This window comes from Coregonus clupeaformis, unplaced genomic scaffold (assembly GCF_020615455.1).
Source record: "Coregonus clupeaformis isolate EN_2021a unplaced genomic scaffold, ASM2061545v1 scaf0538, whole genome shotgun sequence".
NCBI classification, from domain to species: domain Eukaryota; kingdom Metazoa; phylum Chordata; class Actinopteri; order Salmoniformes; family Salmonidae; genus Coregonus; species Coregonus clupeaformis.
Genome location: NW_025533993.1, coordinates 219,183 through 236,350, shown reverse-complemented (window position 1 = coordinate 236,350; position 17,168 = coordinate 219,183). Strand labels below are relative to the sequence as shown.

Below are 17,168 nucleotides of genomic sequence, written 5' to 3'. Positions count from 1 at the left end.
CCCAAAATCATGGTATTTTTTTTATTGTCCTGGTTTCGTGAGGAATCACCATGCATGTGATTAGGCCTATACTACACTCCACTAGGTTATCTGTAGATTATATGGTGTTGTCATGGACAAAAATCTACCTATTTGTAATGTTTTTTTCTTCTTGAAATAGGTGGTGGGTTAGCAGTTGGAACCCTTCTACTCATAGGTAAGTCTAATTCGACATTTTCCATTGTACAGGTAGACCGTTTATGAGTAGAGGTACTACTGTACCTTGTCCAAGATGTACTAGCTTAGCTAACCTACTCCTTTAACGTCCAACACCCGTATATGTTATGTTCAGAGGTAAACTGGCGCTGGCAGCCAAAACAGCCAAATACTCTGTCTAAACGTGAATCGATTCTCAATCGCGATAGGGTTGTATAAGGCACTCTATGGGCGTCCCTCTTCCGTTACACACAGGTGGAGACGCTAGATGGCTAATAAGAACAGGTGGTCGCCTCTCTCTTCCGTAAACAAGCCGTAACATGAACATGTGACCGTGTGGGAATCGTGTTAAAAAGGTGTATAGTAATTTAACCTTCTTTTTTTCCAAAATTATTTCTCGATGATATGAAAGTAAAGTTCTAAAAGTTTCCAAAACCTAGTAAAGTTCCAAGTTTCCAAGCAAAGAGTATTAACAGCGTGTTGGGACTGTTGTACACATTGGCCGCGCCGTCGTCAGTGCTTCGAATGAGAACCCAGGGATTATTGCAGTCACTATCTCCACCTGAAAGTACCCGAGACTGGTGTAAGGCAATGCTATAGCATTAGATTGCCCTTATCACTTAAATGACCTTTGACCTGTGCTTCTTACTTGCTTTAGTGGTTTCAGCAGAGGGCACTGCTGGTTTTTGACCATCAAGCTAAAATCTATTTTACCTGACACCTGCCGTCCAAGTCCCTTAAAACAATACACCCTTGTAGATAAGTTGTTGATAACCTGTAGATAAGTTGTGTTCCTTCCGATCACCCAGAAAGCGAAAGATCTGGCCCTCATTGGTTCAGGTGTGTGTAACCTAGCCTGGGAGTCAGATGTGTTTGTTCTTAGCCAACTCCCCCATTGTGTTTGGCATGACACCAATTTTTTTTTACCACTACAACACTGATGACAAACAACTACCAAGCCAGTGGAAGTTTATGGTTAACAACATGCAAAATGTGAGCCCCCTTGCTGTTTATCTGTGATGTCACTATATCTACAGAATCAGGTCCTGTCACAGACAGACATTCTGTTTTACAGAAACCACATCCAGAAAACATCCTATTGAATGTAGGCTACAGTAGCCTGGGTGTATGTAATATTACTGGTCTCAGGCTCCCTAGGTGTATATAATATTACTGGTCACAGGCTCCCTAGGTGTATATAATATTACTGGTCTCAGGCTCCCTAGGTGTATATAATATTACTGGTCTCAGGCTCCCTAGGTGTATGTAATATTACTGGTCTCAGGCTCCCTAGGTGTGTGTAATATTACTGGTCTCAGGCTCCCTAGGTGTATGTAATATTACTGGTCTCAGGCTCCCTAGGTGTGTGTAATATTACTGGTCTCAGGCTCCCTAGGTGTGTGTAATATTGCTGGTCTCAGGCTCCCTAGGTGTATGTAATATTACTGGTCTCAGGCTTCCATTATCTTTATTCTGAAATAATAACATAGGCCCCATAACAATCAGGGAGATGGACTAATGACTAGATGGCTGCTGGTTCCAGTCCCAGGTAGACACACTGCTACTCTGCCCTAGAGCAAGCCACTGACCCTGACGTCATCTGGCCATACCCCAGCTGCATTCATGGAAGCTTAAATTCAAAGCCATGTGGGTTGATTGGGATAAGATAGTTTTCTACTGTATGTGTTATTATTATCGAGCGTTACAGGCTGTACAGTATTCATGCTAGCTGGTGAGGTGAAGGTAGCCTGGCTGGGATCCCCTTGAAACTGTCATTTCTGTGTACCAGCTGATATCAGGCCTATACTGCCTTGCCCTTTAATTTATCCCCCCAATTGATGTGGGAGGCAGTGATTACACACTAATGCATTCTTCCATTTTGTGAATCAATGTACGCTTGGTTTCATCTGGTAATGAGAGACACAGTAAAGGTGAAGTGTGTGTTTGTGTACGCGTGTGCGTTTGCATCTGTTTGTTTGTTGAATGCAGTGCTGTCTCCTGTCTATTAGGAGCTGTGATAGCTTGTTTGCGAGACAGACATAACATTGTGAGACTGGTTGAAGGCTGCGTTTGATGTGTGCTGAGCTGTCCACACTTATTTGTCTTCCAGAGTGAGATGAGCACCAATGGTATGGCTGCTGTCTGAAGATCTTTCATCTCTGCAGTTTTATTTATAGAAGAGAAAAACAAAGCTTGTCAGTTGATCTCCAATCTAGCTGCCGAGCTGTTGAATTCTTCCTTTCTTTTTTAGACTTTTATTTAATTGTATTATACCCTAATGAATATGTGCTTAATACCATTTTTGGCAGCTTTTGAAAGCTCATGTATTGGGTGATAATATTGATAAACTCATGTATGGTCCATGGGGGTAACACTGTAAGGGAGAAATGTGTTAAAAATATATATATATATGTGTGTGTGTGTGTGTGTGTGTGTGTATGTATATATATATACAGTGAGGGAAAAAAGTATTTGATCCCCTGCTGATTTTGTACGTTTGCCCACTGACAAAGACATTATCAGTCTATCATTTTAATGGTAGGTTTATTTGAACAGTGAGAGACAGAATAACAACAAAAAAATCCAGAAAGACGCATGTCAAAAATGTTATAAATTGATTTGCATTTTAATGAGGGAAATAAGTATTTGACCCCTCTGCAAAACATTACTTAGTACTTGGTGGCAGAACCCTTGTTGGCAATCACAGAGGTCAGACGTTTCTTGTAGTTGGCCACCAGGTTTGCACACATCTCAGGAGGGATTTTGTCCCACTCCTCTTTGCAGATCTTCTCCAAGTCATTAAGGTTTCGAGGCTGACGTTTGGCAACTCGAACCTTCAGCTCCCTCCACATATTTTCTATAGGATTAAGGTCTGAAAACTGGCTAAGCCACTCCAGGACCTTAATGTGCTTCTTCTTGAGCCACTCCTTTGTTGCCGTGGCCGTGTGTTCTGGGTCATTGTCATGCTGGAATACCCATCCACGACCCATTTTCAATGCCCTGGCTGAGGGAAGGAGGTTCTCACCCAAGATTTGACGGTACATGGCCCCGTCCATCGTCCCTTTCATGCAGTGAAGTTGTCTTGTCCCCTTAGCAGAAAAACACCCCCAAAGCATAATGTTTCCACCTCCATGTTTGACGGTGGGGATGGTGTTCTTGGGGTCATAGGCAGCATTCCTCCTCCTACAAACACGGCGAGTTGAGTTGATGCCAAAGAGCTCGATTTTGGTCTCATCTGACCACAACACTTTCACCCAGTTCTCCTCTGAATCATTCAATGTTCATTGGCAAACTTCAGACAGGCCTGTATATGTGCTTTCTTGAGCAGGGGGACCTTGCGGGCGCTGCAGGATTTCAGTCCTTCACGGCGTAGTGTGTTACCAATTGTTTTCTTGGTGACTATGGTCCCAGCTGCCTTGAGATCATTGACAAGATCCTCCCGTGTAGTTCTGGGCTGATTCCTCACCGTTCTCATGATCATTGCAACTCCACGAGGTGAGATCTTGCATGGAGCCCCAGGCCGAGGGAGATTGACAGTTATTTTGTGTTTCTTCCATTTGCGAATAATCGCACCAACTGTTGTCAGCTTCTCACCAAGCTGCTTGGCGATGGTTTTGTAGCCCATTCCAGCCTTGTGTAGGTCTACAATCTTGACCCTGACATCCTTGGAGAGCTCTTTGGTCTTGGCCATGGTGGAGAGTTTGGAATCTGATTGATTGATTGCTTCTGTGGACAGGTGTCTTTTATACAGGTAACAAACTGAGATTAGGAGCACTCCCTTTAAGAGTGTGCTCCTAATCTCAGCTCATTACCTGTATAAAAGACACCTGGGAGCCAGAAATCTTTCTGATTGAGAGGGGGTCAAATACTTATTTCCCTCATTAAAATGCAAATCAATTTATAAAAATTTTCACATGCGTTTTTCTGGATTTTGTTGTTGTTATTCTGTCTCTCACTGTTCAAATAAACCTACCATTAAAATTATAGACTGATCATGTCTTTGTCAGTGGGCAAATGTACAAAATCAGCAGGGGATCAAATACTTTTTTCCCTCACTGTATGTGTATGTGTGTATATATGTATATATGTGTGTGTATATATATATATGTATGTGTATGTATGTGTGTGTGTGTGTATATATATATATATATATATATATATATATATATATATATATATATACGTATGTATAAATGTATATATATATATGTGTGTGTATGTATATATGAATGAATGATTTGGAAATATTTGAATGGAACAGACACAGTACAAGTTCCACATGTTGTTGTCACTGGAATAATTACTAATGTTCAGTAGCCTAAATATTCCTGTAAATGTAGTAATAGTAAAGATTCCTCAGTTTACACAAGGGGACAAAGGTGCTAACCTACAGTGCCTTCGGAAAGTATTCAGACCCCTTGACTTTCTCCACATTTTGTTACATTACAGCCTTATTCTAAAATTGATTAAATCAATAAAAATCCTCAGAAATCTACACACAATACCCAATAATGACAAAGCGAAAACAGGTTATTAGAAATTTTAGCACATTTATTTAAAATAAATAAGAGAAATACCTTATTTACATAAGTATTCAGCCCCTTTGCTATGAGACTCGAAATTGAGCTCAGGTGCATCCTGTTTCCATTGATCATCCTTGAGATGTTTCTACAACTTGATTGGAATCCACCTGTGGTAAATTCAATTGTTTGGACATGATTTGGAAAGGCACACACCTGTCTATATAAGGTCCCACAGTTGACAGTGCATGTCAGAGCAAAAACCAAGCCATGAGGTCGAAGGAATTGTCCGTAGAGCTCCGAGGCAGGATTGTGTCGAGGCACAGATCTGGGGAAGGGTACCAAAACAGTTCTGCAGCATTGAAGGTCCCCAAGAACACAGTGGCCTCCATCATTCTTAAATGGAAGAAGTTTGGAACCACCAAGACTCTTCCTAGAGCTGGCCGCCTGGCCAAACTGAGCAATCGGGGAAGAACGGCCTTGGTCAGGGAGGTGACCAAGAAATCCATAGCTCCAGAGTTCCTCTGTGGAGATGGGAGAACCTTCCAGAAGGACAACCATCTCTGCAGCACTCCACCAATCAGGCCTTTATGGTAGAGTGGCCAGATGAAAGCCACTCTTCAGTAAAAGGCACATGACAGCCCGCTTGGAGTTTGCCAAAAGGCACCTAAAGACTCTCAGACCATGAGAAACAAGATTCTCTGGTCTGATGAAACCAAGATTGAACTCTTTGGCCTGAATGCCAAGTGTCATGTCTGGAGGAAACCTGGCACCATCCCTACGATGAAGCATGGTTGTGGCAGCATCATGCTGTGGGGATGTTTTTCAGCGGCAGGGACTGGCTCTGGGAAAGGATCGAAGGAAAGATGTACGGAGCAAAATACAGAGAGATCCTTGATGAAAACCTGCTCCAGAGCGCTCAGGACCTCCGACGGCCGAAGGTTCACCTTCCAACAGGACAACGACCCTAAGCACACAGCCAATGTGTGTAGATTGATGAGGGGAAAAAACTATTTAATAAATGTTAGAATAAGGCTGTAACGTAACAAAATGTGGAAAAGGTCAAGGGGTCTGAATAGTTTCCAAAGGCACTGTGTATATTCCATCTCCACCATTTCCACCCCCCCCACCATCACCATCTCCACCCCCCACCATTCCCACCCCCCTCTTCCACCATCTCCACCCCCCACCATTCCCAACCCCCCTCTTCCACCATCTCCACCCTCCCTCCACCATCTCCACCCCCCTTAACCATCTCCACCCCCTCCATCATTTCCACCCCCTTCAGCTACTTGAGACAGGGCCATTCCATCTCCATGTTAAAAGCCAAATCCTAGAGTTCACTCCCCTTTACAATCCCACGTCAAAATGAGCAAAATTAGAGCACCAAAAAGGGGAAAGAAAACCTGTGACTGTTCAGAGAGTGACTGATCTGTCCTGGGGTCCTGTGGTCATGACCCCCAAGAGGTGACGCTGCCCCCACACCCCGAACCCCCGTCACTCCCCCCTCTCCCTCCATATCCTCCCCACCTCGAACCCCTGTCACTCCCCCTCTCTCTCCTTTTCTAAACCCCTCCTCCCCAGCAGCCTAATGACTCCCTCAGGTTCTATTTAGAAGGGCTCCCATAGAAAGGCAGGGCACAATGGGCCTCATCTGGAGAGGGCCCATCTGGGAGGCTTTGTAGGCCCTGCTGAAAGCCACAAAGGTCCTGCTGACCTAGAAAGCCATCAATAAGAGAACAGGGAGCCCCACCGATGACAAATTGAAGAGCCAGGGAGTTTCCTGGGTCATCCCGGGAGCTGTCCCACCATGGGTGAGGAATGAGGAGACAGGCCAGGAACGTCGGGGGGCGGGGAGGGAAGTACATTCTCCAGGTGTTCCTGGATGACTCTGCGTTATTCCCGAGCTGTCGGATGTGATGTCAGTTGTATGGCTGTCACCTTTAACTGTCACTGTCCTTTGTGTGTGTGCCCACTGTCTGCTATTGTGTGTTGAGGCCAGAGACAGCTTTACAAAATGGTGGATTGTGGCTGTGACAAGAAGCAGCAGTGGCATGCTGGGTAGTGGTATGTGGGGGCGTACAATAAGGAAGTAGGAAGTGGGCCTACATTGTGGTTCTGTGGTTGGGTGGTGGGTGCTTTGTGTGGTCTGAGGTAGCTATCTGTGGTAGAATGAATCCCTCTCTCACTAGTCACTAGTCCTTACTGTCACTCAGGACTTCAATACAGACCCGAATAAGACCGGAATGCAAGCTCTTCCAAGTGTTAGCCTATTCTGTCCTGAAGCTGCGCAAACAGCTCTCAGAGTTCCACTAGAATTAGGTCTGGTGTCTCACTGTTGTGTTGTGTTTGACATTTTAGACTTCAAATCTTTTTGGATGTAAATGTCACCTGATGCCTTTTATACACACCTCAACCTTCTTCAGCATTGTCTTCTGAATTGAATACTCTTCATGTGAATTATACCAACAAACACAAGGCCATCTGAAAAGCCATCACCACCATCATAATCCTGAGAGAACAACAGTGAATTAAAGTGAGCTGGATGTCAAGAAATTGGCTACCATTGAGTTGACTTGACCCACACATCAACAACATAAACACACAACAGTCCTTTCATTGGCGTGAAGAAACACTCCCCACTCTGAATGTAGAGTGTCATGGTTGAGTTCCACATCCCTATGTCATTTAGCTGACAGGTGGCTCATACCTCCATGAGAACTCTGGTGAATCCTCCACACAGGATTTCCTATCCCCTCTTCAAGATGGTGGGGGAGATGTTGTGTGGCTGACCCCTTTCTATGAGAGGTGTGGCTGTCATCTCATCTGGTTGGGAGCTCTTGTTCAGGAGATGACACCTGTGTCCCTGTGTCATGTCCATCCTTCCCACCTCCCTCACTAAGAGTGATGGTCATTACATCCATTCCAGACAGGCTGTGTGACAGATCCCTATCTGTTGTGTTGTTATTAGGCTCAGCCAGGTGGAAGGTGTGACGTCGGGAGACACTGTGGCTTTATGTGAACAGCGAATCCCATCTTTTACTGTCAATGTATATAGACATTTAAACTTCATCACCTTTATACTGTGTCCATTATGTGTTTATACTGTAATTCGTTTCTTCCCTTTTTGAGACTAAAGTGGCAATGATCTGTGTCACTGATGCTGTTCTCTCTGTAGGTAGGAGGACACCATGATAGTGGGATCTAATGTTATGTGTGTTGTCTCTCAGAGGAGGACCGATATGACAGCTACTCTCGTATGCTGCTCAAGTACTTCCTGGCAGAGGGGGTGGTGTGTGGACATGAGCTCTACGTGGCGTCTGCTCTGGACCACCCCAATGACATCCTACAGGTACGTGTGTGTGTGCGCGTGTGTGTGTGTGGACGTGCGCGTGTGTACTTTCATACTGTAGAGGCCTGCACATCTATTTCCATAGGGTCTTTATCTATTTGTAGTCCATGATTCTATGGATTTCAGGAGCTCCCACAGCAATGACGCTGCTGAGTTTTTGGGGGGGTTCGAGGGTGGTGTGTGTCGGGGGGTGGTCGGCATTGTTGAGATGTTTCCGGATACATCACTCTGAAGGGGAGCAGAGCTCCTAAAGCTGTTCCCCACTCGGCACCACAGGAGGAGGTGAACTCTCATACTGATTGATAGTGGGAGGGGTCAGAACTTAACCCCCTCTTTACATATCAAAGGAAGAGAGGAGGAGAGTAATATAGGAGGGTCCCCTCTGTGGTCTGGCATAATCAAATCATGTTGGTCCCCAATTCATTCAATTGCAGAAAAGGAAAATTGCTGAGCCAAAAACTGTTGTCCCTGTTCCCAAGAGCTCCAAAGTAACCTGCCTAAATGACTATAGCCCTGTAGCACTCACATCTGTAATTATGAAGTGATTTGAAAGGCTGGTTATGACACATCAACACCATCATCCCGGACACCCTGGACCCACTCCAATTTGCATACCGCCCCAACAGATCCACAGATGACACAATCTCAATTGCACTTCACTCTCCCACCTGGACAAGAGGGGAAATAACTGTGAGAATGCTCTTCATAGACTACAGCTCAGGGTTCAACATCATAGTCCCCTCCAAGCTCATCACCAAGCTAGGGACACTGGGACTGAACCCCTCCCTCTGCAACTGGAGAGGGTAAGCAACAAAGCCTCTGACCCTCAACACAGGGGCCCCTCGGGGGTATGTGCTTAGTCCCATCCTGTACTCCCTGTTCACCCACGACTGCGTGGCCGTGCACAACTCCAACACCATCATCAAGTTTGCTTAGGACACGACGTTGGTAGGCCTGACCACCAACGCCGATGAGTCAGCCTACAGGGATGAGGTCAGAGACTTAGCAGTGTGGTGCCAGGACAACAACCTCTCCCTCAACATCAGTAAGACCAAGGAGCTGATCGTGGCCTATAGGAGAAGTAGGGGAGAGCACGCCCCCATCCACATCGTCAGGGCTGTTGTGGAGCGGGTTGAGAGCTTTAAGTTCCTTGGTGTCCACGTCACTAAGGACTTGACATGGTCCACACACACCCACACAGCCATGAAGAGGGCACGGCAGCGCCTCGTCCCCCTCAGGAGGCTGAAAAGATTTGGCATGGGCCCTCAGATCCTCAAAGTTCTACAGCTGCACCATCGAGAGCATCTTGACTGGCTGCATTACCGCTTGGTATGGCAATTGCACCGCCCTTGACCGAAAAGAGCTACAAAGGGTGGTGCGGACAGCCCAGTACATCACTGGGGCCGAGCTCCCTGCCATCCAGGACCTCTATATCAGGCGGTGTCAGAGGAAGGCCCGAAAAATTGGCGCATAGGCTCTTGGACCAATAGGCTCCAAGACAGCTTCTACCCCCAAGTCATAAGACTTCTAAATAGCCAGACTGATAAATAGTCAATTATTAATGGTTAATGGTTCCCAAACTATCTGCACTGACTCTTTTTCACTGACCCTACCCACACTCACTAGACTATATATACACACCATATACACACTCACTAGACTTTATATACACACTCACTTCACTGTCACGCCCACACATCCCTCACACATTCAAACATTATATACGCACACACACACATAAAACACACGCATACTGACACAACACACACACACACACACTTTTACACTCATCATTTGCTGCTGCTACTCTGTTCTTTATTTTACTCTTATTATTATCTATCCTGATGCCTAGTCACTTTAACCTGCCTTCATGTACATATCTACCTCAAATACCTTATTATTATCTATCCGGATGCCTAGTCACTTTACCCTGCCTTCATGTACATATCTACCTCAAATACCTTATTATTATCTATCCTGATGCCTAGTCACTTTACCCTGCCTTCATGTACATATCTACCTCAAATACCTTATTATTATCTATCCGGATGCCTAGTCACTTTACCCTGCCTTCATGTACATATCTACCTCAAATACCTTATTATTATCTATCCGGAGTCCGAGTCACTTTACCCTGCCTTCATGTACATATCTACCTCAAATACCTTATTATTATCTATCCTGATGCCTAGTCACTTTACCCTGCCTTCATGTACATATCTACCTCAAATACCTTATTATTATCTATCCTGATGACTAGTCACTTTACCCTGCCTTCATGTACATATCTACCTCAAATACCTTATTATTATCTATCCTGATGCCTAGTCACTTTACCCTGCCTTCATGTACATATCTACCTCAAATACCTTATTATTATCTATCCGGATGCCGAGTCACTTTACCCTGCCTTCATGTACATATCTACCTCAAATACCTTGTACCTCTGCACATTGATATGGTACCGGTACTCCCTGTATATAGCTCCATTCTTGTATTTATTTGTCCCTCTTGTGTTAATTACTATTAAATGTTTTATTTTTATTTATTTTTATTCTGCATCGTTGGGAAAGGTTCGTAAGCATTTCAGTGTTAAGTCTACAGCAGTTGTATTCGGCGCATGTGATAACTTTTGATTTGATTTAGAAGCTTTGGTGTAAACTGGTCATATTGGTGATGTGTGCAACCCTACACCATGCTATTGGGCTCTACATTGTTTTGACAGGACTGTTGGTGTAGCCTACGTCATAGCTATGTGTGAGATGTGCATGAATGAAGGTCAAGCTGGTGTGTGTGTTACAGTGAAGTTAGTGTTTGAGGAGGTGTCTTAAGGGGACTGTGTGTCTGAACTCTGAAGGTCAGGTTGCTCTGTCCTGTGTTTTTCTATGTCAGTCTCTCTATCTCTCCCTCTCTCCCTCTTGCTCTCCCTTTCTCCCGCTCTCTCTCTCTCTCCACTCGCTCTCTCTCTCTCTCTCTCTCTTTTTATCTTTCTCTCTCTCTGTCTCGCTCTAGCTCTCTCTCCCTCCTCTCTCTCTCCCTCGCTCTCTCTTTTTCTCTCCATCTCTCTCCATCCCACCCTCTCCGTGGCTTATTAAACCTGTCTACTCAGGTGTGTGTGGGTCTGTTAGACAGTCCCCCACCTCTCAGGTTCCATCCCATTTGTAACAGACTCCGTCAGCTTTCTTAGAGCTGTTTTCCGAGACCTGTCTAGTCAGTGTCTACTAATTGATTTAACCTCTGTGTCTTTGTCTGGAGGGACATGCCACTGTTAATGAGAAAACAACATGACACCTCACACCTCATATACAGTGCATTCTGAAAGTTTTTCAACATTTTGTTACGCTACAGCCTTATTCTAAAATGGATTAAATTAATGTTTTTCCTCATCAATCTACACACAATATCCCATGATGACAAAGCGAAAGCAGGTTTTTAGATAAAAATAAATAAAAATAAATCCCTTATTTACATAAGTATTCAGACCCTTTGCTATGAGACTCGAAATTGAGCTCAGGTGCATCCTGTTTCCATTGATCATCCTTGAGATGTTTCTACAACTTGATTGGAGTCCACCTGTGGTAAATTCTATTGATTGGACATGATTTGGAAAGGCAAACACCTGTCTATATAAGGTCCCACAGTTGACAGCAAAAACCAAGCCATGAGGTCGAAGGAATTGTCCATAGAGCTCTGAGACAAGATTGTGTTGGGGCACAGATCTGGGGAAGGGTACCAACACATTTCTGCAGCATTGAAGGTCCCCAAGAACACAGTGGCTTCCATCATTCTTAAATGGAAGAAGTTTGGAACCACCAAGACTTTTTCTAGAGCTGGCCGCCTGGCCAAACTGAGCAATCAGGGGAGTAGGGCCTTGGTCAGGGAGGTGACCAAGAACCTGATGGTCACTCTAACAGAGCTCCAGAGTTCCTCTGTGGAGATGGTTGTCCTTCTGGAAGGTTCTCCCATCTCTGCATCATTCCACTAATTAGGCCTTTATGGTAGATTGGCCAGACGGAAGCCACTCCTCAGTAAAAGGCACATGACAGCCCGCTTGGAGTTTGCCAAAAGGCACCTAAAGGACTCAGACCATGAGAAACAAGATTATTTGGTCTGATCAAACCAAGCTTGAACTCTTTGGCCTGAATGCCAAGCGTCACGTCTGGAGGAAACCTGGCCCCATCCCTACGGTGAAGCACGGTGGTGGCAGTATCATGCTGTGGGGATGTTTTTCAGCGGCAGGGACTGGGAGACTAGGCAGGATCGAGGGAAAGCTCAACAGAGCAAAGTACAGAGATCCTTGATGAAAACCTGCTCCAGAGCGCTCAGGACCTCCAACTGGAGTGAAGTTTCACTTTTCAACAGGACAACGACTCTCAGCACACAGCCAAGACAACGCAGGAGTGGCTTCAGGACAAGTCTCTGAATGTCCTTGAGTGGCCCAGCCAGAGCCCGGACATGAACCCAATCGAACATCTCTGGAGAGACCTGAAAATAGCTGTGCAGCAATGCTCCCCATCCAACGTGACAGAGCTTGAGAGGATCTGCAAAGAAGAATGGGAGAAACTCCCCAAATACAGGTGTGCCAAGCTTGTAGCGGCATACCCAAGAAGACTCGAGGCTGTAATCGCTGCCAAATGTGCTTCAACAAAGTACTGAGTAAAGAGTCTGAATACTTATGAAAATGTTTTTTATTTTTAATACATTTGCAAAGATGTCAAAAAACCTGTTTTTGCTTTGTCATTATGGGGTATTGTGTGTAGATTAATGCCTTTTTAGAATAAGGCTGTAATGTAACAAAATGTGGAAAAAAATCAAGGGGTCTGAATACTTTCTGAATGCACTGTACACCGGCTTCCTATTCTACTACATGACAAAGACTCTTGTTTGACATAGTAAGACAAATTGTATGTGTTGATTCATATTATTTGCCATCATGCTGAATTCCACACAATACAGCTTGAACACTGAATAAAATAGAAAAGTGTATAAGCGATGCAGTTCTTTGTCAAGATTCATTACAGATTTTGTTCCGTTATTATCTTTAGGAACTCCCCGCCCCCATCCTGGATGACATCGCCAGCCCCAAAACAATGGAGGAGCAGACAAAGTCATGTGACCCTGAGAATCAGGACGGCATGAAGATCGCATGGCGCTACCAGCACCTGCCAAAAGTACAGGTAAATGTGTGTGTGGGGGGGGGGGGGGAAGTCAGGTCATGGGGTCACAGGCCTAGCTCTTGGCTCTATGGGGGTGACGGTTGTCTTCACCACTAAATCCATCAGCTCCTAAACTCCTGTGTAGCCTCTCCATTCAGAGCTGGTGGAGATTACTCACGCTTAGCTGCTGCTAGGTGGGCCCTGCCGACACACATACACACCCTGCCTAGCCTGGGAAACCGGGTACACACACACTACACACCACACACATACACACCCTGCCTAGCCTGGGAAACCGGGGTACCCTGCAGCCACACATACACACCCTGCCTAGCCTGGGAAACCGGGGTACACACACACCACACACTACACACATACACACCCTGCCTAGCCTGGGAAACCGGGGTACCCTGCAGCCACACATACACACCCTGCCTAGCCTGGGAAACCGGGGTACCCTGCAGACACACATACACACCCTGCCTAGCCTGGGAAACCGGGGTACACACACACCACACACTACACACATACACACCCTGCCTAGCCTGGGAAACCGGGGTACACACACACTACACACCACACACATACACACCCTGCCTAGCCTGGGAAACCGGGGTACACACACACTACACACTACACACTACACACCCTGCCTAGCCTGGGAAACCGGGTACACACACACCACACACTACACACTACACACCCTGCCTAGCCTGGGAAACCGGGGTACACACACACTACACACTACACACTACACACCCTGCCTAGCCTGGGAAACCGGGTACACACACACTACACACTACACACTACACACCCTGCCTAGCCTGGGAAACCGGGTACACACACACTACACACTACACACATACACACCCTGCCTAGCCTGGGAAACCGGGTACACACACACCACACACTACACACCCTGCCTAGCCTGGGAAACCGGGGTACACACACACCACACACCACACACATACACACCCTGCCTAGCCTGGGAAACCGGGTACACACACACTACACACCACACACATACACACCCTGCCTAGCCTGGGAAACCGGGTACACACACACCACACACCACACACATACACACCCTGCCTAGCCTGGGAAACCGGGTACACACACACCACACACTACACACATACACACCCTGCCTAGCCTGGGAAACCGGGTACACACACACCACACACTACACACATACACACCCTGCCTAGCCTGGGAAACCGGGTACACACACACACCACACACTACACACATACACACCCTGCCTAGCCTGGGAAACCGGGTACACACACACCACACACTACACACATACACACCCTGCCTAGCCTGGGAAACCGGGGTACACACACACCACACACTACACACATACACACCCTGCCTAGCCTGGGAAACCGGGTACACACACACCACACACTACACACTACACACCCTGCCTAGCCTGGGAAACCGGGTACACACACACTACACACTACACACATACACACCCTGCCTAGCCTGGGAAACCGGGGTCACACACACCACACACTACACACATACACACCCTGCCTAGCCTGGGAAACCGGGTACACACACACCACACACTACACACTACACACCCTGCCTAGCCTGGGAAACCGGGTGCACACACACACCACACACTACACACATACACACCCTGCCTAGCCTGGGAAACCGGGGTACACACACACTACACACTACACACCCTGCCTAGCCTGGGAAACCGGGTACACACACACTACACACTACACACATACACACCCTGCCTAGCCTGGGAAACCGGGTACACACACACTACACACTACACACTACACACCCTGCCTAGCCTGGGAAACCGGGGTACACACACACTACACACTACACACTACACACCCTGCCTAGCCTGGGAAACCGGGGTACACACACACTACACACTACACACATACACACCCTGCCTAGCCTGGGAAACCGGGGTACACACACACTACACACTACACACATACACACCCTGCCTAGCCTGGGAAACCGGGGTACACACACACCACACACTACACACCCTGCCTAGCCTGGGAAACCGGGGTACACACACACCACACACCACACACATACACACCCTGCCTAGCCTGGGAAACCGGGGTACACACACACTACACACCACACACATACACACCCTGCCTAGCCTGGGAAACCGGGGTACACACACACCACACACATACACACCCTGCCTAGCCTGGGAAACCGGGGTACACACACACCACACACTACACACATACACACCCTGCCTAGCCTGGGAAACCGGGTGCACACACACCACACACTACACACATACACACCCTGCCTAGCCTGGGAAACCGGGGTACACACACACACACACACACCCCTGCCTAGCCTGGGAAACCGGGTACACACACACTACACACTACACACCCTGCCTAGCCTGGGAAACCGGGGTACACACACCTACACACTACACACATACACACCCTGCCTAGCCTGGGAAACCGGGTACACACACACCACACACTACACACATACACACCCTGCCTAGCCTGGGAAACCGGGGTACACACACACCACACACTACACACTACACACCCTGCCTAGCCTGGGAAACCGGGTACACACACACCACACACTACACACATACACACCCTGCCTAGCCTGGGAAACCGGGTACACACACACTACACACTACACACCCTGCCTAGCCTGGGAAACCGGGTACACACACATACACACTACACACATACACACCCTGCCTAGCCTGGGAAACCGGGGTACACACACACTACACACTACACACCCTGCCTAGCCTGGGAAACCGGGTACACACACACTACACACTACACACTACACACCCTGCCTAGCCTGGGAAACCGGGTACACACACACTACACACTACACACATACACACCCTGCCTAGCCTGGGAAACCGGGTCACACACACACTACACACTACACACATACACACCCTGCCTAGCCTGGGAAACCGGGTACACACACACCACACACTACACACCCTGCCTAGCCTGGGAAACCGGGTACACACACACCACACACCACACACATACACACCCTGCCTAGCCTGGGAAACCGGGGTACACACACACTACACACCACACACATACACACCCTGCCTAGCCTGGGAAACCGGGTACACACACACCACACACCACACACATACACACCCTGCCTAGCCTGGGAAACCGGGTACACACACACCACACACTACACACATACACACCCTGCCTAGCCTGGGAAACCGGGGTACACACACACCACACACTACACACATACACACCCTGCCTAGCCTGGGAAACCGGGGTACACACACACCACACACTACACACATACACACCCTGCCTAGCCTGGGAAACCGGGGTACACACACACCACACACTACACACATACACACCCTGCCTAGCCTGGGAAACCGGGGTACACACACACCACACACTACACACATACACACCCTGCCTAGCCTGGGAAACCGGGGTACACACACACCACACACTACACACTACACACCCTGCCTAGCCTGGGAAACCGGGGTACACACACACTACACACTACACACATACACACCCTGCCTAGCCTGGGAAACCGGGTACACACACACCACACACTACACACATACACACCCTGCCTAGCCTGGGAAACCGGGGTACACACACACCACACACTACACACTACACACCCTGCCTAGCCTGGGAAACCGGGGTACACACACACCACACACTACACACATACACACCCTGCCTAGCCTGGGAAACCGGGGTACACACACACCACACACTACACACATACACACCCTGCCTAGCCTGGGAAACCGGGTACACACACACCACACACTACACACTACACACCCTGCCTAGCCTGGGAAGCCGGGTACACACACACCACACACTACACACATACACACCCTGCCTAACCTGGGAAACCGGGGTACACACACACCACACACTACACACT

General features: G+C 47.4%; 1 protein-coding gene across 2 annotated transcripts in view; it reads left to right on the top strand.

Annotated features, from left to right (window-relative positions):
- The window catches only part of elp4 (elongator acetyltransferase complex subunit 4), an 88,156-nt gene that overhangs the window by 914 nt on the left and 70,074 nt on the right, over positions 1-17,168 (top strand). For both annotated transcript variants that reach the window (XM_041859616.2, XM_041859617.2), the window contains exons 2-4: positions 161-196; positions 7,946-8,067; positions 13,113-13,244. In XM_041859616.2, coding sequence (XP_041715550.2) covers positions 161-196; positions 7,946-8,067; positions 13,113-13,244 — 290 coding nt within the window. The remainder of the gene's footprint in view (positions 1-160; positions 197-7,945; positions 8,068-13,112; positions 13,245-17,168) is intronic.